Here is a 21353-nt window from a genome sequence, read left to right on the forward strand (position 1 = left end):
CGGACTCATTTCTAATCTTAAAATAGGAAAAGCCCCCGGTCCGGACCTAGTCCCGGCAGAAGCTATAAAACTTCATGCAGACTGGTGGGCGAAAATCCTGGCCACTACTTTTGATGCCGTAAACAACAGTGGGAAGGTACCAAGAATATGGAAGGATGCGATTATTGTCCCAGTTCATAAAAAGGGCTCAACAGATGACCCGGGAAACTACAGGAATATCAGATTATTGTCATTAATTGGGAAAATATATGCACGGTTCTTGTTAACTAAGCTTACTAAGTGGGCCGAAGTGAACAACTTGATTGGGCCTGAAGAGGCTGGTTTTAGACCGAATCAGTCAGCGGTTGATCATGTCTTAGTTTTATACCACCTTGCCCGGAAATATTCTTCCCCAAATAGAGGCCAACTTTGTGCAGCCTTTATTGATTTAAAGGCCGCTTTTGACAGCATCCCTAGAGGATTACTTTGGGGAAAATTAGCCCGATGGGGAATAGACAAAAGACTTCTGTGGCTCATAACTAAATCGCATGACGGATCGGCCGCTAGGGTGAGAATCACTCCGGCCGGCGACCTCTCAAATTCAGTAACTATCAATAGAGGTGTTCGTCAAGGATGTATCCTTGCTCCAACCCTTTTTAATCTATTTATAAGTGATATGAGGGCGCCTCTGATAGATTCTCAAGAAACAATCCACGCCCCCCGTCTTGCCCAATACCGTTGCCCCCTTCTACTCTACGCAGACGACACAGTGATCCTATCCTTCTCAAGAGTTGGCCTCAGGAGGGCATTAAAAATTTTCGATGTTTACTGTAAATCAAATTTTCTTACAATTAATCATGTTAAGTCCAAAGTCCTAATTTTTACCAAGAGTCGAAAAATCTATAATTGGAGAATAGATGGAAAAGCTATTGACCATGTCTTTAAATTTCAGTACTTGGGAGCCCTTCTCCAACACAACATGGAGCCCTTTCCTTTGCACTACTGCATTTTTTCTTTTCAGATGGGGCTTTCCATATTCCATCAGTGTTAAAAGTTTTCAAGGCAAAGGTGATTGCAACAATAGCATATGCAATCCCAATATGGGGGTCCTTTGTTAATCTAACCCATTTGGAGGTAATCCAAAACCAGCTTCTAAGAAGTTTGCTAAAATTACCCAGGTGTGTAAGCAATACTACTATACGGCTGGAAGTAAATGTTACATCTTTAGAAACCACATTATGGAAATGCATCCTCTGTTACTGGTTGGCATTATGGCATAAACTTCCAAATCTCTACTTGATACAGTGTCTCTGGAGAGATGACTTCCCCAGCCCCTGGGCAAAAATAATACATGGGAAACTTGTGTCCCTTGGACTATCTCCATCTGATCTATTAAAATTGGATTTAATCTCTGCCAAGAGAATTATAACTCACAAATTAGAGGAGATGGATTTACAATTTAATATTGCGACAGGTGGTGGCACTTGTTCGCCGATAAACCTTGGCTTAACACCACCAACGAAACTTCCATCTTATTTAACTACCTTATCTGTGGTGACGCACAGGTATGCCTTTATAAAGGCTAGATTCAATGTTTTCCCATCAAATGTGTTGGGTAACAGACTCTCCAACGGACAGATCTCACTCCTCTGCGACTGTAAAAGTGGATCTATAGAATCGTTATATCATATAATCTTCTGTTGTCCATTACATTTGACTGCACGGTCCAAGTTTCTGGCCCCATATTTATCGAGAATTGCTGACGGACCTCAGGAAGCCCAAATAATATATTAAACGACGAAGATACAAGTAGATCCCTTGCAGTCGCTAGATACCTGATTAATGTTTTATTTCAAAAGAGGAGAAATGGAGCACTGTATGACTCTGACAGCTTAGCTAAACTTAAGAACCATTAATAAGTGCCAGAACCAAGACGCTTACCCCCTTAAATTAGGTGGATTTGAATTGCGGTTTACATAGAGGGAGCTTATTGTGTATAGTGTTTACTTAACTGAAGTAAAATTGGTTTTACACGGGTGTTTTAACTTGGAACTGTTTAAATTGTATTGTTTATGGATAAATTTGGATGTATTGTTTTCGTTATGGGCCAATGGCCGCAATAAATCTAATCAAATCAAATCAAGGGGTCCCCGTAGGGGTTGTGATATGGCCCGAGCCCCCATCCAGCTTTGGACAGGATTCACACCCTGGATCCCTTTAGCATACCTTTACAGGGGACGGGTTGGCGAAGGCTACAACTGCAATGCCGCCCACCGGGGAAAAGGTGATTGGACTTCCTGAAAATCTCTGGTCAATAAAATGGATAATTTTGGACTGAAAAATAGCCAAGTCCTCCACCCAGGTGATTTCTTGAGAGAGAGCAATTGACCTCATTCAGGCCTAATTACACATCCCAATCCTCTTAGCCCACTAGTTCTTCCTGAGGCTTCCTTCCACAACTGGGCAATATCTGTATATTGCCATCCCATTCAGTTCTGTTATTTTCCCCTCCAAGAAGCTCTGGGCTTATACATAGAGGCATTCAGTTTTATTCTCTACAGCCCTGTGAAGTAGATAGGCTAAACTGCAGTCATTTAACAAAGGCTTTCTGTGCACTTCAGGACAGAATAAATATTGAACCAGCATCTTGCATTTACTGCCGGAGGCATATTTCTTAATTATGTTCTTATGGGTTATCTTCAAGTGAACAGTTTTATGAGTGCCAGTTCATAAGTTGGAGGTAAGCATATCAAGAGTTGGCACTACATGTTCACTCAAACCTTGAGCCCCTGATACTGAGAACAATGAATGAACTATACAGTGTAAGTACTCTGTGAACTTCTACTGCTGTTCTGAAAAAATGGCAAGTTCATACAGCATTTTTCTTTGGGATGAAACAAATTAGTAATCTGGTTTTTTAATGTAAAAAAAAAAAGTTCTATCTATATCTAAACAAGATGAGCTTGAGCTCTTGGTAAGGTAAAGGTAAAGGTACCCCTGCCCGTACGGGCCAGTCTTGACAGACTCTGGGGTTGTGCGCCCATCTCACTTAAGAGGCCAGGGGCCAGCGCTGTCCGGAGACACTTCCGGGTCACGTGGCCAGCGTGACATCGCTGCTCTGGCGAGCCAGAGCCGCACACGGAAACGCCGTTTACCTTCCCGCTGGTAAGCGGTCCCTATTTATCTACTTGCACCCGGAGGTGCTTTTGAACTGCTAGGTTGGCAGGCGCTGGGACCGAGCAGCGGGAGCGCACCCCGCCGCAGGGATTCGAACCGCTGACCTTTCGATCGGCAAGTCCTAGGCGCTGAGACTTTAACCCACAGCGCCACCTGCGTCCCCCGAGCTCTTGGTACAGCAAACTAAATCTGACATAATAGGCATCACTGAAACCTGGTGGGATAAGTCCACGATTGGAATGTAATAATGGAGGGATACATCTATTTCAGAGAAACAGACCAGACAAGAAAGGAGGAGGAGTGGCGTTATATGTCAGGGATGGGTATACCTGTGAAGAGATCCAAGATTTAGAACCTCAAAGCCAAAGTGAGAGCATTTGGGTCAAAATTAAGGGAGAGAAGAATAACAGTGACCTCATTGTGGGAGTTTACTATAGATCCCCAAGCCAAACGGAGGACATAGATGATGCCTTCCTGGAACAGATGGCCAAGCATGCAAAAGGAAGGGAGATAGTAGTAATGGGGGACTTCAATTACCCGGATATTTGTTGGATGTCAAACTCAGTCAAGAGCATAAGGTCAAACAGATTCCTCACTGGCCTTGCAGACAACTTCATTGTCCAGAAAGTGGGAGAAGCAACATGAGGAACAGCCATTTTAGATCTGGTCCTAACCAATGTTGATGACCTAGTTAGTGGGGTAGAAGTGGAAGGATCATTAGGCGCGAGGGATCATGCTCTTCTGAAGTTTACTATACAGCGGAAAGGAGCAGCCAAGCATACTAGGACTCAATTTCTTGACTTTAAGAAAGCCGACTTCATAAAACTTAGGGAAGTGCTGGGTGAGATCCCATGGACAGTAATACTGAAAGGAAAGGGAGTTCATGATGGCTGGGAGTTTGTTAAGAGAGAGATAGTAAAAGCACAACTTCAGGCAATACCAATGAGACGGAAACATGGAAGGTGCCTAAAGAAGCCAGGGTGGCTATCTAAAGAACTTTTAACTGAGTTAAGATTAAAAAAGGATGTGGTACAAAAAATGGAAAAGGGGGGAAACCACCAGAGGAATTCAAACAAATAGCCAGCACGTGTAGACACAAAGTCAGAAAAGCTAAAGCACAGAATGAACTCAGGCTTGCTAGAGAGGTTAAAAGCAACAAAAAAGGCTTTTATGGGTATGCTCGTAGCAAAAGGAAGAACAAAGAAACAGTGGGGTCGCTCAGAGGAGAAGATGGTGAAATGCAAACAGGGGACACAGAAAGGGCTGAACTCCTCAATGTCTTCTTTGCCTCAGTCTTCTCCGATAAAGAAAACAATGCCCGACCTGAAGAATTTGGAGCAAATGATTCAGCAGAGGAAACACAGCCCAGAATAACTAAGGAGATAGTACAAGAGTACTTGGCTAGTCTAGATGTATTCAAGTTTCCAGGGCCAGATGAACTGCATCCAAGAGTATTAAAAGAACTGGCAGATGTGATCTCAGAACCACTGGCAGTCATCTTTGAGAATTCCTGGAGAACAGGCGAAGTCCCGGCAGACTGGAGGAGGGCAAATGTTGTCCCTATTTTCAAAAAGGGGAAAAGAGAGGACCCAAATAATTACCGCAAAGTCAGTCTGACATCAATACCAGGGAAGATTCTGGAGCAGATCATTAAGCAAACAGTCTGTGAGCACCTAGAAAGGAATGCTGTGATCACCAATAGTCAGCATGGATTTCTGAAAAATAAGTCGTGTCAGACTAACCTGATCTCTTTTTTTGACAGAATTACAAGCCTGGTAGATGAAGGGAACGCAGTGGATGTAGCCTTGATTTCAGCAAGGCATTTGACAAGGTGCCCCATGATATTCTTGTAAAGAAGCTGGTAAAATGCGGTCTTGACTATGCTACCACTCAGTGGATTTGTAACTGGCTGACTGACCGAACCCAAAGGGTGCTCATCAGTGGTTCCTCTTCATCCTGGAGAAGAGTGACTAGTGGGGTGCCACAGGGTTCTGTCTTGGGCCCGGTCTTATTCAACATCTTTATCAACGACTTGGATGATGGACTCAAGGGCATCCTGATCAAATATGCAGATGACACCAAACTGGGAGGGGTGGCTAACACCCCAGAGGACAAGATCACACTTCAAAATGACCTTGACAGATTAGAGAAGTGGGCCAAAACAAACAAGATGAATTTTAACAGGGAGAAATGTAAAGTATTGCACTTGGGCAAAAAAATGAGAGGCACAAATACAAGATGGGTGACACCTGGCTTGAGAGCAGTACATGTGAAAAGGATCTAGGAGTCTTGGTTGACCACAAACTTGACATGAGCCAACAGTGTGACACGGCAGCTAAAAAAGCCAATGCAATTCTGGGCTGCATCAATAGGAGAATAGCATCTAGATCAAGGGAAGTAATAGTGCCACTGTATTCTGCTCTGGTCAGACCTCGCCTGGAGTACTGTGTCGAGTTCTGGGCACCACAGTTCAAGAAGGACACTGACAAACTGGAACGTGTCCAGAGGAGGGCAACCAAAATGGTCAAAGGCCTGGAAACGATGCCTTATGAAGAACGGCTAAGGGAGCTGGGCATGTTTAGCCTGGAGAAGAGGAGGTTAAGGGGTGATATGATAGCCATGTTCAAATATATAAAAGGATGTCACATAGAGGAGGGAGAAAGGTTGTTTTCTGCTGCTCCAGAGAAGCGGACACGGAGCAATGGTTCCAAACTACAAGAAAGAAGATTCCACCTAAACATTAGGAAGAACTTCCTGACAGTAAGAGCTGTTTGACAGTGGAATTTGCTGCCAAGGAGTGTGGTGGAGTCTCCTTCTTTGGAGGTCTTTAAGCAGAGGCTTGACAACCATATGTCAGGAGTGCTCTGATGGTGTTTCCTGCTTGGCAGGGGGTTGGACTCGATGGCCCTTGTCGTCTCTTCCAACTCTATGATTCTATGATTCTATCCTGCTGTCCTATGGGGCTCCCAGTGGACCCTTGGGTTTCACCTACTCTGGCTCAGGTGCCTTCAGATTATCTACTAGGCTCGGGAATATTGGCTGAATAAACTAGTACATATTTACAGAAGTTTGTTGCCCTTGAATGATTTTGTATGGATACTGTCAGGTGAATCACTTGTTCACTGCATGTACCATCACAAAGGTCTGCCTTGATTTTTCTGATTCCCTGTAAAATGGAATATTAATTTAAAAAAACACTAATCTCTGAATACTTTTTAAGGTTTGGTGAATGTGCTTAGTACAAATACATAGTTCAGTTTTTTTAATACATCCTTTCACATCCCTTAACAAGTGCAACTTTCTTGCTAACTGTGTCAAAGTTTGTATTTTTGGTGTTAACAGCAGTTCTTGATGCCTTACTTTGTGACACTTATATTTTTGTAGGTAATAAATATGAATTTAAGGAAAATACGGTAGCTCATTCACAAGAATGTATAAAGGCTTTTTACTCCCATTATTCTTTTGGGGTTTTTTTTTTGTAGAAATCTTTTGTATTTTTTTTTTTTTGAATAATTTTTATTATTATACATTTTATAAATTTCCATCCGATTATTCATTTAATCCCACATACAACATAATTATTTTTTGACTTCCTTCAGCGTCTCTGACAATCGTCCGTAATTATATCTTTAATACACATTCCCTTCTTTCGTATTGCCATTTTTCATCCTTACTCCCATTATTTCTAATAAACAATACTTATTTTCTTTTTTTTACAGTGCCTCTTTAAATCCCACTAGCGTTGTATTCACACCACATATGTTTTTCAGATAATCCACAAATTTCCCCCAGTCTTCGATGAACTTTTGGTCTTTAGTATATCTGATTTTCCCAGTTAATTTATCCAGTTCTGCATAGTCTGTCAATTTTAGTCTCCATTCTTCTATCATCGGTATCTCCTCTTGTTTCCACTTCTGGGCCAACAGGATTCTGGCTGCCGTTACCGCATACTGGAAAAGCTTACAGTCCTTTCTTCTAATGTCCTTTCCTACGATACCTAAAAGAAAAGCTTCGGTTTTTTTCACAAAAGTATATCTTAACATTTTTTTCAACTCATTATATATCATTTCCCAAAAACTTTTCACTTTCTTACATTCCCACCATAAAGAATATCCCTTCCTTATCTTTACACTTCCAACATTTGTTATCAACCTTATACATCTTTGCTAATTTTACAGGTGTCATATACCATCTTTTGTATTTTATAGTAAATAATGATAAACGTATCACCTAGAACTTGTCTTACAGAAAATTAACTGTTCTTTTCATTTGCAGAAATACTCATTGCTGCCTTACTTGATTTTAGTATTAAAACAGTTCCTCCTTCAAAGGGATTTGAATGAAGTTTTTACTGGTGGAATTAGCTCTTACAGCCTAATTTTAATGGCAGTTAGCTTCCTACAGGTATGTGATTTGGTACTGTCAGTCTTGAAGAATTCTTTACAAATTTTTGGTTAGCAATTAATGTTTATTTACCTTTATATGATTTTTTCGCTTCAAAACCTTTTGTATTGGCTGTAGATTTTACTTTATTAGTGTGTAATTCCTGCAAGAGTTCTGTCCAAAAAGCAACAAAAGGCTATGGGATAAAGACAGTAGAATCTTTGTATAAAGTGGGTTGAGAAACATGATGCTGTTCCACTGTAAACTTTCACTCCTCCAATGCAAATGTTGACCCCAGCCAGCATGGCTAGTGGTCAGGGATGATGGGAGCAGGAATCCAACAATAGCTGGAGGACGCTGTTTGGGCTATCCTGGGGTTAAGGATAGAGTTCATGTAGTTGTGTAATCATTTTTCAGTGCTGCCTCATACTGCATAACTTTTCAAATAGCAGTAATTGAATGGTTTGTATTTCACATGGCATGTTTCTTATGAATAAAAAATAAAGGGACCCCTGACCGTTAGGTCCAGTCGCGAATGACTCTAGGTGCTCATCTCACTTAACTGGCTGAGGGAGTGCTCATCTCACTTAACTGGCTGAGGGAGCCAGGTACAGCTTCCGGTTCATGTGGCCAGCATGACTAAGCCGCTTCTGGCGAACCAGAGCAGCGTACAGAAACGCCGTCTACCTTCCCGCTGAAGCGGTACCTATTTATATACTTGGCACTTTTATGTGCTTTTGAACTGCTAGGTTGGCAGGAGCAGGGACCGAGCAACTGGAGCTCACCCCGTTCGGGGATTCGAACTGCCAACCTTCTGATCGGCAAGCCCTAGGCTCTGTGGTTTAGACCCTTCTTATGAATAAATGTACGTAATTAATTTGAACTGGACTAGTTATGATACCTTCTTGTAGCATACAATTCTTTGAAAGTCTATCTCCTAAAATCTTAAAGTGAGAGAAGACTATCTGATATTAAAGAAGTTGAGGTTATTTTTGGTTGTTGATAGTTAATGCTCATTCCCAACTTTAAATGGTTCACCATAAAGATGACAGAAGTATAAATGATCACATACACCAGCATAATAAAACTGCTATTTTTCTTCTTGTAGTTGCACCCAAGAATTGATGCTAGAAGATTGGAGGAAAATCTTGGAATGCTTCTAATAGAATTTTTTGAACTCTATGGAAGGAATTTTAATTACTTGAAAACTGGTATTAGAATAAAAAATGGAGGCGCTTATATTGCCAAAGAAGAAATCATGAAAGCCATGACCAATGGATATCGACCTTCCATGTTATGTATTGAAGATCCTCTTCTGCCTGGTGAGATAGCAAACTGCTTCATATTTTTCCATTAAGAATGCAGATTTAACACAGAGTTTAAAGATTATCTGAGGAAATCCTTCAAATGGGTGCTCCTGTTACTTGTTTTAAATAATCATTCAGAAATAAGCCCTTAACCTTGCCTTGATCTTGTGATTTCTTTCCGCCATCAATTTTGTGTGTGTTTTCTTACCCCACTGTTTTTACTATCATATAATACATAGAGATTAGTAGTAGAATGTAGTATATTTTTAATGTTTTAAATGGTGCTGCTTTTTTTTTTAAGACGCCGGAGACCAGAATTTCCCTATTTTCTGTATCCATGGCTGCAAGAATTTCCATATAAGGGCTTAGTAAATCAGTTTTTATATCCTTTCCTTTTCATCCTGTTGCATTTGACTTTTCTGGGGCAAAATTATGGACCTAAACACTGCATACTAAGTTTTGTGAAGCATCCCACAATAATAGGAAAGGAGTTAGGGTCCTCAAGATTTGAAAATGCAATAATCCTCTGCTGAGCAAATTGAGCGTTCTCCTAATTTGACCACTTTCACCTTCAGTTGCTGCTAGGCATGAAGGTAGTATGAGCCTTGTAAATGACACACAGGTTTGATCTGCAGTGTAGACTATGACTGGAAGTTTCCTACCTTAACGTTCTTGCGTAACAATGCAATTTCCCTTACTGCTGGTTCCTTGTTGCTCTGCACCGCACTCTGGTGTCACATTTTAATAACACATTATTAACATTACAATCAAAACGTAATACAGTGGTACCTTGGGTTAAGAACTTAATTCATTCTGGAGGTCCATTCCTAACCTGAAACTGTTCTTAACCTGAGGTACCATGGAGCTAACAGAGCCTCCAGCTGCTGCTGCGCCACCGCTGCACGTTTTCTGTTCTCAGTCTGAAGCAAAGTTCTTAACCCGAGATACTATTTTCAGGTTAGCGGAGTCTGTAACCTGAAGGGTCTGCACAGTGGTACCTTGGGCTAACCCAGAAATATTACCGCGGGTTAAGAACTTTGCTTCAGGATGAAAACAGAAATCATGCAGCGGTTAGCTAAAGTGGTGCTTCAGGTTAAGAACAGTTTCAGTTTAAGAACAGACCTCCGGAACGAATTAAGTTCTTGACCCGAGGTACTGCTGTATGTCTAAATATGTTACGACAACCGTTCCGTAACCCTTCCTTAATGTTACAAACCGCCCTATCACTTTGTAACCCTGAGCTTCCAACTGAAAAGCGATGTGAATGGAATTTCTTATTGAAGCTGGAAAACAGACTGTTTTAAAATATATGGAAAATGCAATAATTTATAACAGTGTGTGTGCATTGGTCACCAGAACAGTCTGTCCGATAGCAGATCGGGTACCTAGGTGAAGTATGGATCACAATATGGTTTGTGGTTTGTGTATAAGGACTAAGAACCTCCAAGCAATCACTGCTTGTTTCAAGATTTAAAGGGGTAAATGTATGGGCATTCCAAGGACAACATGGAATCAGAAGTGTCCATTACTATCCAGCTTTAAAAATGATGAACAGGTCTTGTAAGTCAACATTATTTAAATTTTTAATTTAACCGTTATAGGCAACGATGTTGGAAGAAGTTGTTATGGTGCCATGCAAGTAAAGCAAGTTTTTGATTATGCCTACATTGTTCTAAGCCATGCAGTATCACCACTTGCGAGATCGTATCCCAACAGAGATTCGGAAAGGTAACCAATTTGAGTGTGTTAATTGCATGGCTTCTGAAAATCCAACTTTGCACTATTGGTCTTAATGGCTTCATAACTGGAGATGTCAGCATACAGTACTGTATCCTGAAATGCATGACTAGTTTAATGTAACTGTGAAACTTGTTTCTTTCTCCCTTCCCCCTTCCTCCTCTCGCTGTCTTTCCTCCATTCTGCATAACAAGCTGTTTAAAACTTTCTTTGTCGAAATGAAGCAAGATTGTGTGTATGCAAGCCTTTATCTACAAGGGCTCTTGATTGCAAACTTCTATTCGTAAATCAGTGTAGATTTCTTATGTAGGTCACTATTTCTTCCAGTACCTTAGGAAGAATCATCAAAGTGACACAGGAAGTGATTGACTACAGAGCTTGGATTAAGAAGAAATGGGGAAGTAAAGCTAATTTGTCACCTGATCTTGGTGAGTAAAGGATTTGAAGTAAAAACTCACATCAAAATTTCAATTAATTTCAACCACATCTTGGTTTGATGTGATATCTGAAGTGAGCATGTGGGTCATGGCTAAACCCTGCAGTAAATCTGATAATTGCATAATATCGCTTGTTTACAGCAAGGGACTGTGAAAGGTGATTTATTTTCAAACAAAACTGATAAATGTGTATGCTTACAGGTATTCCAATGAAAGGGAGAGAACCAATATCTGCATGTAATGTAGTCCAGAATGGTGATGCTGAATCGGCATACAGCCAGCCTTTGGCTTTGTCATTTACTGGTACTCAGCAGCTGTCATCAGGCTCATCTGCCTCTTCCGTTTCTTCTCTTTCTGGCAGTGATATTGTAAGTCCCATTCCTCCCCCCTTGAAGCTGTTTTCTATTTGTTTATTCCTTTTTTCTGACTGTAATTTGGTATATCTGTGTATATCTGTGTAGGACTTCCGTAAGTTTTGTTGACACTAACTGAGCTTGAAACTTTTCCAGTTATGGTACATTGCTGTTCTCTAAAACTTGATGATTTATCATGCTGTATTTTCAGAAAGATAAAATGCCTATGTCACCTTAACTGTCATAATGACATTTAATGTTAAATCAATCTTAATAAGAGAGAAGATAATTTTATAGTTTTTTAAAAAGAAAACCACACAGAAGCGCTTAAATGAAAGAGCATTATAGCACCAATTAAAGTAATTAGTTCTTAAAAACCTTGCTTCCTTTCTGTTGCAGCCATTTTAGCTCTGTATTTTATGTATTTGATGTCTTAAAATGCTTCTTAACTTTAAAATGTTTCCCAAGTCCTGAACAACACCATTGAATTTAAATAGGTAAATGTATTAAAGCACATGAAATAACAGATTTAAAAAAGGTTATAAGACAAAGAAAAGTTGTTGCTCATGTGAATTGCACCTTTCTTGCCTATACAACTATATCATCCTCATTAGTATGGACAGAGCATGGCAGGTTTTACACTTGCCATGTAAAACCTGTGGTGTAGCAGTTAGAATGTCATGCTAGAACTTGGGAAACCAGGGTTCAAAACCCTACTCGGCCATGAAGATCACTAGGTGACCCTCGGCCAGTCACAGTCTCTCAGCCTCACCTACCTCTCTGGGTTGTTGTGGGGATTAAAGGAGGAGGGGGAGAACCATGTAGGCCACCTTGAGCTCCTTAGAGAAAGAGGTGGGACAGAAATGCAATAAATAATAAAAAATAGTGATCAGGCAATCTCAGGAATTGCTTATTTAAGTCCCAGAACATACAGGGTGTATAGTATATGTAGATATACGTATGGTGTCATGTCCTGGGGGAAAGTCCACAGTTCCTGAATCCCCTTTGGATCTTTCCCCAAACATGGTTGCCTTTCTTACAAAGGCTTCCTTGATCTCCAGTGGCATTACAAACTAGTACAGGACATTTCTACACCATTCTTGGTGAAAACCACATCTTAAGAGGACTAAGTATCAGCTTCCTGACATATTTATCATCTTCTGGTGCTTACAGTGCTATTGGTATTTGCTTGTGTGGGTGCTTAAATGAATAGTAAGCATGTGCTCCTTTCATATTAAAAGAACAACAAACCTATTCCCCCCTTTTCTTTGTCACAAGGATTCAGATACTCCACCTTGCACAACTCCTAATGTGTACCACTTCAATCTCCAAGCACCATCTCAGCTTACAGTTGGTTTACCACCAGCATTGCCTGTGCCAAGTGGTAAAACTCAGTCTGTGCCTGCAAGAACATTGATTATGACTACTAATAATCAGGTATGGACTATATGATGGAAGTTGTCCCATTGGATAGTGGTGATGGTGGAGCAGAAAGTCAGTTGGCTTGCAATACTATTCTAAAATGGATTTTCTTGAAGCATTTTGCTTATATCTTACTGTCTGAATGCAGTTTGCATCTCTTCTGGTCACACATGTGGAAACAGCTGTATGAGTCTGGCCTTGGTGAATTGCTAGGAGACAAAACTTAGTAAAAGAATTTGGTAAATTTGCAATTTAGCTGGCACTAATTGTGACCACTTCCTCTTGTTTCCAGCAGCACAATGGAATGAAGCTGACGGTCAAAGCAGCTCACAATCATACTCAAGGCAACGGATACAGTTCTTCTGGTAATGGAGCCATGAGGCAGCCTGTTAGCAACCGAGGGCACCACCAACATAACCGTAATATCTGGAGAAGAAAGAAATACAGAGACAGTTTGCCTATTAGCCTTAGCAGATAATGGCCAACCTCAGAGTGTCCACTTAAGACTTACGCAGTATGTGTGACACTAGTCTGGACTTGAGAACAGCACTGGGCATTTCAGTTTGTGGATGTTGCCAAATATCTGCATCCAACCTTGCATGTTTCTTTGTGTGGTGGTGGAGTCCATCTTAAAAGAAATAATTGTGCTTATCTGTGAAGCCTTATTAAATGTGGAAGTTTGTCTTCTGCCTATCCATGATTACTACAGTGCCGAAGCAGCTGTAGCAGAAGCACTGTGAGGACCATAAATGCGGTGGCACCTTCTGCTGTAGCTGCATTTGTTCATTATAGCTTTTTTGTTTTGTCAGAAAAGTATAGATGGTTTGGACTTTCCTTTCCTTTGTAGCAAATTTTTGTGACTTTGCTTGTTGCCTTCCCATTTCTTGTTTAAACTTTTTGTTACCATACTCAAATCAAACATAACTTTTGTGCAATAACTCTGAATGTTTTTCATTTAAGTTATATTTAAGGAATGAAGGGTGTACAGAATGTAATTTTATTATTTGCTTGCTTTACAGATCCTTTCCCAGACTGCATTTTTTAAGTTGGGGTTCACTACGTTAACTCTAGCTAATGGGGAGGGCACAATCTAGTGCTCTTGCACAGGTCATACTTGTTTCAATGTGGATCACGCAAGATAATTTGGACCTTCAATTGATTCCTTAAAACTGGACAGAGATCAGCATAAAGAATTCCAGTCTTTTAGGGTAAAGGTGAATAAGTCCCAGATGTTCATCTACAAATGCTTTTAATTAGTTTTATTTACCCTCTGGTTGGCTCCAAGCATTGTTGCTGAATGAAATATCCAACTTAAAGAATGTGGAGAAAGGAACATATATTGATTCCATTAAGGAATCTGATTAGCAGCGTGCATTAGTTCTGTTAAAAGCAACTACCTGCAGTGTACCTTTGGGCTTCTCTATGCTTTTAAAGTATCAGTCTGTTAACTTGTAAAAGAGCACAGTCCCGTGCGACACGATCGTCTGTGGCAGTCACTTGATTTAAAGATGCATACAGGGGTTCTATGCAAGTGTGCATTGCCATGGCAACCTCTGTTAACCTTTTTTAAAGCAAGAAAACACATCTTGTGTAGCCCTGGGTTTTTAAAAAAGCACTATATTCTCATTGTCACTGGCTGCATCTTTTCCTTGTTTTAAAGATAAGAAGTCTTAAATCTCAACAGCACTGTATAAGTAGCTCTGCTTAGAGGAGGAGCTTAGAAAAAATTCTGCTATCTTGACATCTGAAGGATATACAGAAGTGAATGTTCTTAACTGATATTTGAATGTTTGACATGGAATGATTTTTCTAATAGTGAGCTTTAGTATCTGTAGGCTTGCCTTGAAAGGTGGTGCAGCACATATTAAAGAAAACATTGTCCGAATTAATGCAAGGCCTTTGGGTAGTGAGAGAAGAGAGCGCAACATTCCAAAGTAGAGGAGCACATTTTGTCTGCAGTTCAGAGTTTAACAAGAAATAAAACTTTAAATATTATTTACCTATTATTAATGAATATTCACATTGGTAGTGGTTGTAGCTGCTGTTTTGATACTCTCATGGGCATAAAATGTATATGACTTACTGTACCAGCATCTCTCGGGAAAGGTATGTCACATTTATGAATATAAAACCTCTTCATCAGGCAAATGTGATTAAGGCAGAGGCTTAACTGCACACTGGCAGTTGGGCAGCCTGCAGCCAGAAGTAAACAATCAGTGTCTCTCCTAGTCGGTCATAGGTTGTAAGATACTAAGTTTTCTCAGAATAATTCTTGAACATTGTTGCCAAGATCTCCACATACACAAAAGGTTTTTCTGTCTCACAATGCCTCTCAGACCTCATGAAAAGCTTCTCTTGGAACTTGAGGAGCTCTTCAGAGCAGCATCTAATGCAGTGCAAGGGGTTGCAGAAAGAAGGGAAAGTTGTTTGTGTGCCCCTTTTCTCATGCAGAATTGTAGGATCCCAGTCCTGGTGTATATACTGCTCCAGATGAATGATAATTTTACAACTGATAACTATGTAAACAGCAATTGGATTTTGAATTGCCAAAAATCTCAGTCCTGCTTTGATATTGGATGTGTATCTTTGCTTTGACTGTTTTTTGAACCTTGTGAAAGGTTTTTAATAGATGCTGGTACAATAAGGGATCTAAACTTGAATAAACCAGTATTCAAGGGCTGATTATAGACCTGTACTCACTTTTACATGCTAGCAATATTGAATATGAACCTATGTTATGGAAACCTCTGTGTCCTAAACAGAGTCCATTTAAAAGCAGAATAGGCTTAAGAGAAGCAGATATCATGTTCCATTTCAGTCATGGTGAACCAATAAATTGCACTGGCTACCACTCTGGTTATATTATATGCTGCTGTGGATAGCTAATTAAAATATCATGTTCAGTTTCTTTTTGTGTGTATAACAATGTGGGAAGCTAAAATACATATTTTTATGTGAAGTTTTGTATTCTTTGATTTTTAATAAATTTTCAAAGCCAGATGTGTCTGTGGTGCAACTTTCTTCATTTGCCACTGACCTTTTCTGTTCATTGTGTTATCACAATACTGCGATCAAGCCAAAAACCTGCCTGATCCTGCATTCTGTTTCACAAATGCCCATGCAGGACATGAGGGTAGCAGATACTTTATTCCCAGATGCTGGGAATAAACAGGAAATATGCTGCCTCTGAAACTGGAGGTTTTATCTTGCTAGCATGGCTCATAGCTGTTGCTAATCCTGTCCTCTAATAATTGGTGTACTTTTTCTTTAAAGTCATCGAAGTGAGTGGCTGCATGTTTTGTGAATATATTTGTATTTTTCAGTGCTTAATGTCAATAGGAAACCCACAACACTAATATGGGGAATGTGGAAAATGCTTCTAAGCAATGCAACAGGACCAACAGCTGTATCATTTGTCTAAAGGAGAAAAGAACTTGAAGGACAAAAAGAAGAGGACACTTTGTTCCTTTCTTAATATAGAGTTTTACTGGGAGCCTTCTGTGCCGGCTTTTAAACACTTGCTGAAAGTTTTTCTATTCTGCCAGGCCTATGCAGGCAAGCAAGAGAACACCCCGCCCCCCAGGATAGTCTATTGATGTTTGTTTTTAATTTCTTACTGCTTTTAACTTTAATTTTTCTGTGATGCTGTTTGGTTTTATGTTTTTATGTTGTAAGCCACTGTGGTACATTTTTACAATACAGCAGTATAGAAATATTTTTATAAATATAAAATAAAGAAGAGTTACGATTTTTGTTTTGAAAACCTACCATTTTGGAATGATTAGTGGAAACTGGTTTTTTTAACTGCTGGCTAATCTTATAAAGCTCTCTTGTTTGTCATTTATTTATTTCATTTTTATCCTACCTTTCCTCCAAGGAGCTCAATCAAAGTGGCATGTATAGTTCTCTTCATAATTGAAGTAGTTTATTACTTTCCTTGGGACGCGGGTGGCGCTGTGGGTAAAACCTCAGTGCCTAGAGCTTGCCGATCGCATGGTCGGCGGTTCGAATCCCCGCGGCGGGGTGAGCTCCCGTCTTTCGGTCCCAGCTCCTGCCCACCTAGCAGTTCGAAAGCACCCTTAAGTGCAAGTAGATAAATAGGTACTGCTTTATAGTGGGAAGGTAAACAGCGTTTCCGTGTGCTGCGCTGGTGCTGGCTCGCCAGAGCAGCTTCGTCACGCTGGCCACATGACCCGGAAGTGTCTCCGGACAGCGCTGGCCCCCGGCCTCTTAAGTGAGATGGGTGCACAACCCTAGAGTCGGACGCGACTGGCCCGTACGGGCAGGGGTACCTTTACCTTTACCTTTTATATTACTTTCCTTAGATAAAGTACAGTGGTACCTCGGGTTAAGAACTTAATTTGCTCTGGAGGTCTGTTCTTAACCTGAAACTTCTTAACCTGAAGCACCACTTTAGCTAATGGGGCCTCCTGCTGCCGCCGGGCCGCCGGAACACGATTTCTGTTCTCATCCTGAAGCAAAGTTCTTAACCCAAGGTACTATTTCTGGGTTAGCGGCATCTGTAACCTGAAGTGTATTTAACCTGAAGTGTATGTAACCCGAGGTACCACTGTATAAACAAAAAATTAGGTATACTTAATTTTTTTCCGGCACCATGATGGCATAGGATCTCCTCACTGGGAACCAGTTTCAGAGTGCATACTTCCTCTGAGCTTGATTTCACTTAAACTTAAAACTGTTTCCAAAGCTTAAGCCACAGAGTGCAATCCCATTATGAAAAGTATTATTGCAGTCGCAGACTTGCAAATTATAAACAGTTCATTTAAAATGGAGCTGGCCTATTAGTGCAATTCTAGGTGGGTCTGCTCCTAAATGTAGGAGTTCCCTCATTTCTCTTGATGGCAGAGGTTAATTCAGGATGATGTCTGTACCACTTGCCCCAATCCTGTGTTCCTCCATCTTTTTATCAACTCCTGCCACAGCCTCTTCTAATGCAAGTGTGGGGCCCCAGATGTTTTTTGAACTACAGCTCCCATCCCCAAGCACTGACCATGCAGGCTAGGAATGATGGGAATTGTCCAACAATATCTAGGAACCCAAGGTTGAAAAAGGCTGTTATCATATACCATATTTTTTGCACCTGACCATAAGACGCACCTAGTTTTTAGAGGGGGAATGCAAGAAAAAAAAAATTCTTTAAAGGGAGCGCTGAGCAGAGCCTGTATGCATCCCAGGCTGTGCTCAGCGTTCCCTTTCATGAGCCGCGTGGAGCGTGTGTGCGGCGCTTGCAGGCTTCTCCCCGAGGAGGGAGAAAAGCCCCCAAGAGCCACACACACACTCCGTGAGGCTTGTGAAAGGGAGCACGGCTCTTGCGGGCTTTTCTACGAGGTGGGAGGACAGCCCGTCACTGCACAATCCTTGCACTGATTGACTGTTACTTTGGATACAACCCCAAAACTTATATGTGATTGTGCTATAGATAGAGATCTTCCTTGTGGTGCTTACATTCATTGAACTAATGAGCTACCAAGGGAGTTGATAATAATAATAATAGAAGAAGAAATGGTTTTTAAAAAACAAAAAAACTCACCCCTTCTGTTCTGGGTGGATTATGAGATTCTGAATTATACTGGAATATTTTCTTTTTTTACAGGAAGGGGGCACTCTTGCATTAGTTTTCCTTTCTGACTAAAAATACTGTATAAAATACAGTACAAAATACTCTGATCTCTTGGGCTGTTGCTTTGCAAAGTGTTTTGCCTTGGTTTCAAAAACTGCTTTTTTGACCCCGAGGTGGTTATCACCTATGGAAGCTAAGGCTGTGAAAAGACCCAATATGGAGGTCAAATGGCCGAAATATTGGGAAATATTAGAAAGAGATGGAGACAATTGGAGATTGCAGAGTATGGAGAAACTAAAAGATAAAGTGCGAGATTGGTTACATTATGCTCAGATTAAAGAGGCTTTTAAATTGGATAAAAAGTTAGGATTCCAGGTGGAAAAATCGAAATTGGAAACAGAACTGTTAGAACCTAAGACCAAACTACTTTCAAGAATGTATAACTTGCTGCTGAGGTGGAATACACAGGATGAAACAGTTAAATCAGCTATGATAAAATGGGCACAGGATATTGGGTATAATATCATGTTTGCTGACTGGGAAAAGTTATGGACCACCGGTATGAAGTTTACGGCATGTAATGCCTTGAAAGAAAACATTATGAAAATGATATATAGGTGGTACATGACCCCAGTCAAGCTAGCTAAAATATATCACCTGCCCGATAATAAGTGTTGGAAATGTAAGGAAACTGAAGGAACATTCTTTCACCTCTGGTGGACTTGCCCTAGGGTTAAGGCCTTCTGGGAAATGATATATAATGAGCTGAAAAGGTATTTAAGTATACCTTTCCTAAGAAACCAGAGGCCTTCCTTTTGGGCATTGTTGACCAGAGGGTGTTAAAGAATGATCAAACATTATTTATGTATGCAACAACAGCAGCAAGGATACTCGTCGCCAAATATTGGAAAACTCAAGATTTGCCCACGCTGGAAGAATGGCAGATGCAACTGATGGACTACATGGAGCTCGCAGAAATGACTGGCAGAATCCGAGACCTGGGAGAAGAAGCGGTGGAAGAGGACTGGAAGAAATTTAAGGACAATCTACAAAAACATTGTAAATTGTATGAGTGTTAAGAAGGATGAGAGATTTGAAATTAACAGGGCCCATAAAGTTAGTTGATAAGATTACGAGAATGAGTGAACTTTATGAGAAAAATAAATTTTTGAATAAACATTCTGTTAAAACTAGATATTTAAGACCTAGATAAAAATATTCAAAGTTAGGGACAAAACATTGGAAATGTGTATAATAAGAATTGAAACAAGGTGATAAGTTGCTGGCTAAAGTATTATAAATTTGGAACGCAGGAGCAAGAGATGTGAGGAAGCCCAAAAGATGAAGAAAAGATGGGTATTACAAGAGGTTGAATTTTATGTTTGTTCTTTTTTATGTCTTTTTTCTGTTTATTCTGTCTTTTCTCTATTGTGTTAACAAAAATTTTATTAATTTTTTTAAAAAAAAAACACAAAAACTGCTTTTTTGAGTGAAAACAAAAATTCGAAATACAAAGATGTTCAAAAATGTACAGACACATATAGTCATCCACACCTAAAGTTGGCTTTGAGTCCAATTGAGTTGAGTGAATGGGGCAAACATGCTTAGAGAGCCTTCCAGAAAAATACTGGCGGGAAGGGGACAAATGGCACTTTGTTTCTCTCAAAGCCTGCTCCAGCTATGGGGGGCCTATAGAGGCAGGAGGTGGCACACAGATGCGAGGTCTGGACAGGTATTGTGAGGATAGAGTGAGAGAGCGGATGAACCATGTATACTACCTTGAGTTCCTTGGAGCAAAGGTGGGATATCTTCCTATATACATAAAAATGGCAGGCTGTTGTCATGCTGCAGTTCACAAGGTGGCCACGCCAACACCAGTGTGACAACAAGGTGGCAGGTGGCACAGGTGAGCAGTTGAACAGTGTGGGAAGACGCTTCACAAAGCAGTTGAGCAAAGCATTCCGTGAAGAGCTTCCTCCATTAAAAGTGGGCTTGGAGTGCATTGTGTGGGGAGGGTGGGGCAAGCTGTGTTGGGACAGGTGAGGTGGGTGAGAGGTTGAGGGAGGAGCAGTTGGCCAGGTGTGGGGGACGGAGAACTGAGGAAAGAGAGCTTGCTTTCAAGTCCATGGGAGATGAAGCTCTTTCCTTTCAGAAGGCCCACTGTGAGGTGATACTAGGGAGGAACTGGACTCTCTGAGCCCTAATGTGCTTGTCCTCAGGGCAAATGTAGTTTCTGTCATACGTGTGGAAGAAAAACTTAAACATGTAGCAGAGATTCCCCAAAAATAGACCAGAGGCAATTGTACTTCATGCAGCAGAGCTTTACTTGCTACTGAAGGCAGATGAGCATAATGGCCACTAATCCAGTACATTCAGGCTTGGCACAGTCCATAAAAATCCAGTTGCAGCACTTACAAAAACTTATAAACCTATAGCAAGACTAAACCTTAACACTAGGCATAAGAATACAGAATACCACACCAAAAGGAAGAGAGAAAGTAAAACCCAGGCTCCTGGTCTATATTTATAGTCAGCATGAACTTAATTAGAAGAGATAAGAGAACCAGTTCAAACCAGCTTCCCAGAAGGTATAACCCAAACAATCATGAAGCTTCTTTCATACAGAGAAGCTTCCAGTAGCTTCCAGAACCTTCTTGAATTAATCAGAATAGGAAAGATCTCTACACATCAGATCAATACTTTCTGCACTAAGAAATGCAAACTGACAGTTTCCTCTCCCCATCCCCAACTTAGGAGGGAAATGGAGTACTCCCTGTCTCCAAAACAACTTATCATGGGTGGAGTTTTGCTTCCAGGTTGTATGCTTTCTCTGAACACTTCACTGGGTCTGATACTTTTATTTAAAATAGCCACCTTTGTGATTAAAGTTAATGTTCCAATAAAAGCCTGGTGCTGGTTTTGAAAGTGCTCCTAAAGATAACATTTCAGATTTTCAGGCCAGAAAACATTTCTTGTT

The 21353-nt window shown here is 40.6% G+C and overlaps 1 protein-coding gene across 2 annotated transcripts in view; it reads left to right on the forward strand.

Moving 5' to 3' along the window:
* TENT4A (terminal nucleotidyltransferase 4A) overlaps nucleotides 1-15793 on the forward strand; it is a 40404-nt gene extending 24611 nt beyond the window's left edge. The window contains exons 6-12 of one of the 2 annotated variants that reach the window (XM_079983564.1): nucleotides 7432-7560; nucleotides 8648-8861; nucleotides 10448-10574; nucleotides 10911-11011; nucleotides 11222-11388; nucleotides 12652-12810; nucleotides 13091-15793. In XM_079983564.1, the coding sequence (XP_079839690.1) occupies nucleotides 7432-7560; nucleotides 8648-8861; nucleotides 10448-10574; nucleotides 10911-11011; nucleotides 11222-11388; nucleotides 12652-12810; nucleotides 13091-13273 (1080 nt within the window). In that variant the 3' untranslated portion in view covers nucleotides 13274-15793. Of the gene's footprint in view, nucleotides 1-7431; nucleotides 7561-8647; nucleotides 8862-10447; nucleotides 10575-10910; nucleotides 11012-11221; nucleotides 11389-12651; nucleotides 12811-13087 lie in introns of both variants that reach the window. The other variant, XM_079983563.1, reaches the window with a different exon arrangement.
* The last annotated feature ends 5560 nt before the right edge of the window (nucleotides 15794-21353 follow it).

The sequence above is a fragment of the Podarcis cretensis genome, assembly GCF_951804945.1.
Source record: "Podarcis cretensis genome assembly, chromosome: 7".
NCBI classification, from domain to species: domain Eukaryota; kingdom Metazoa; phylum Chordata; class Lepidosauria; order Squamata; family Lacertidae; genus Podarcis; species Podarcis cretensis.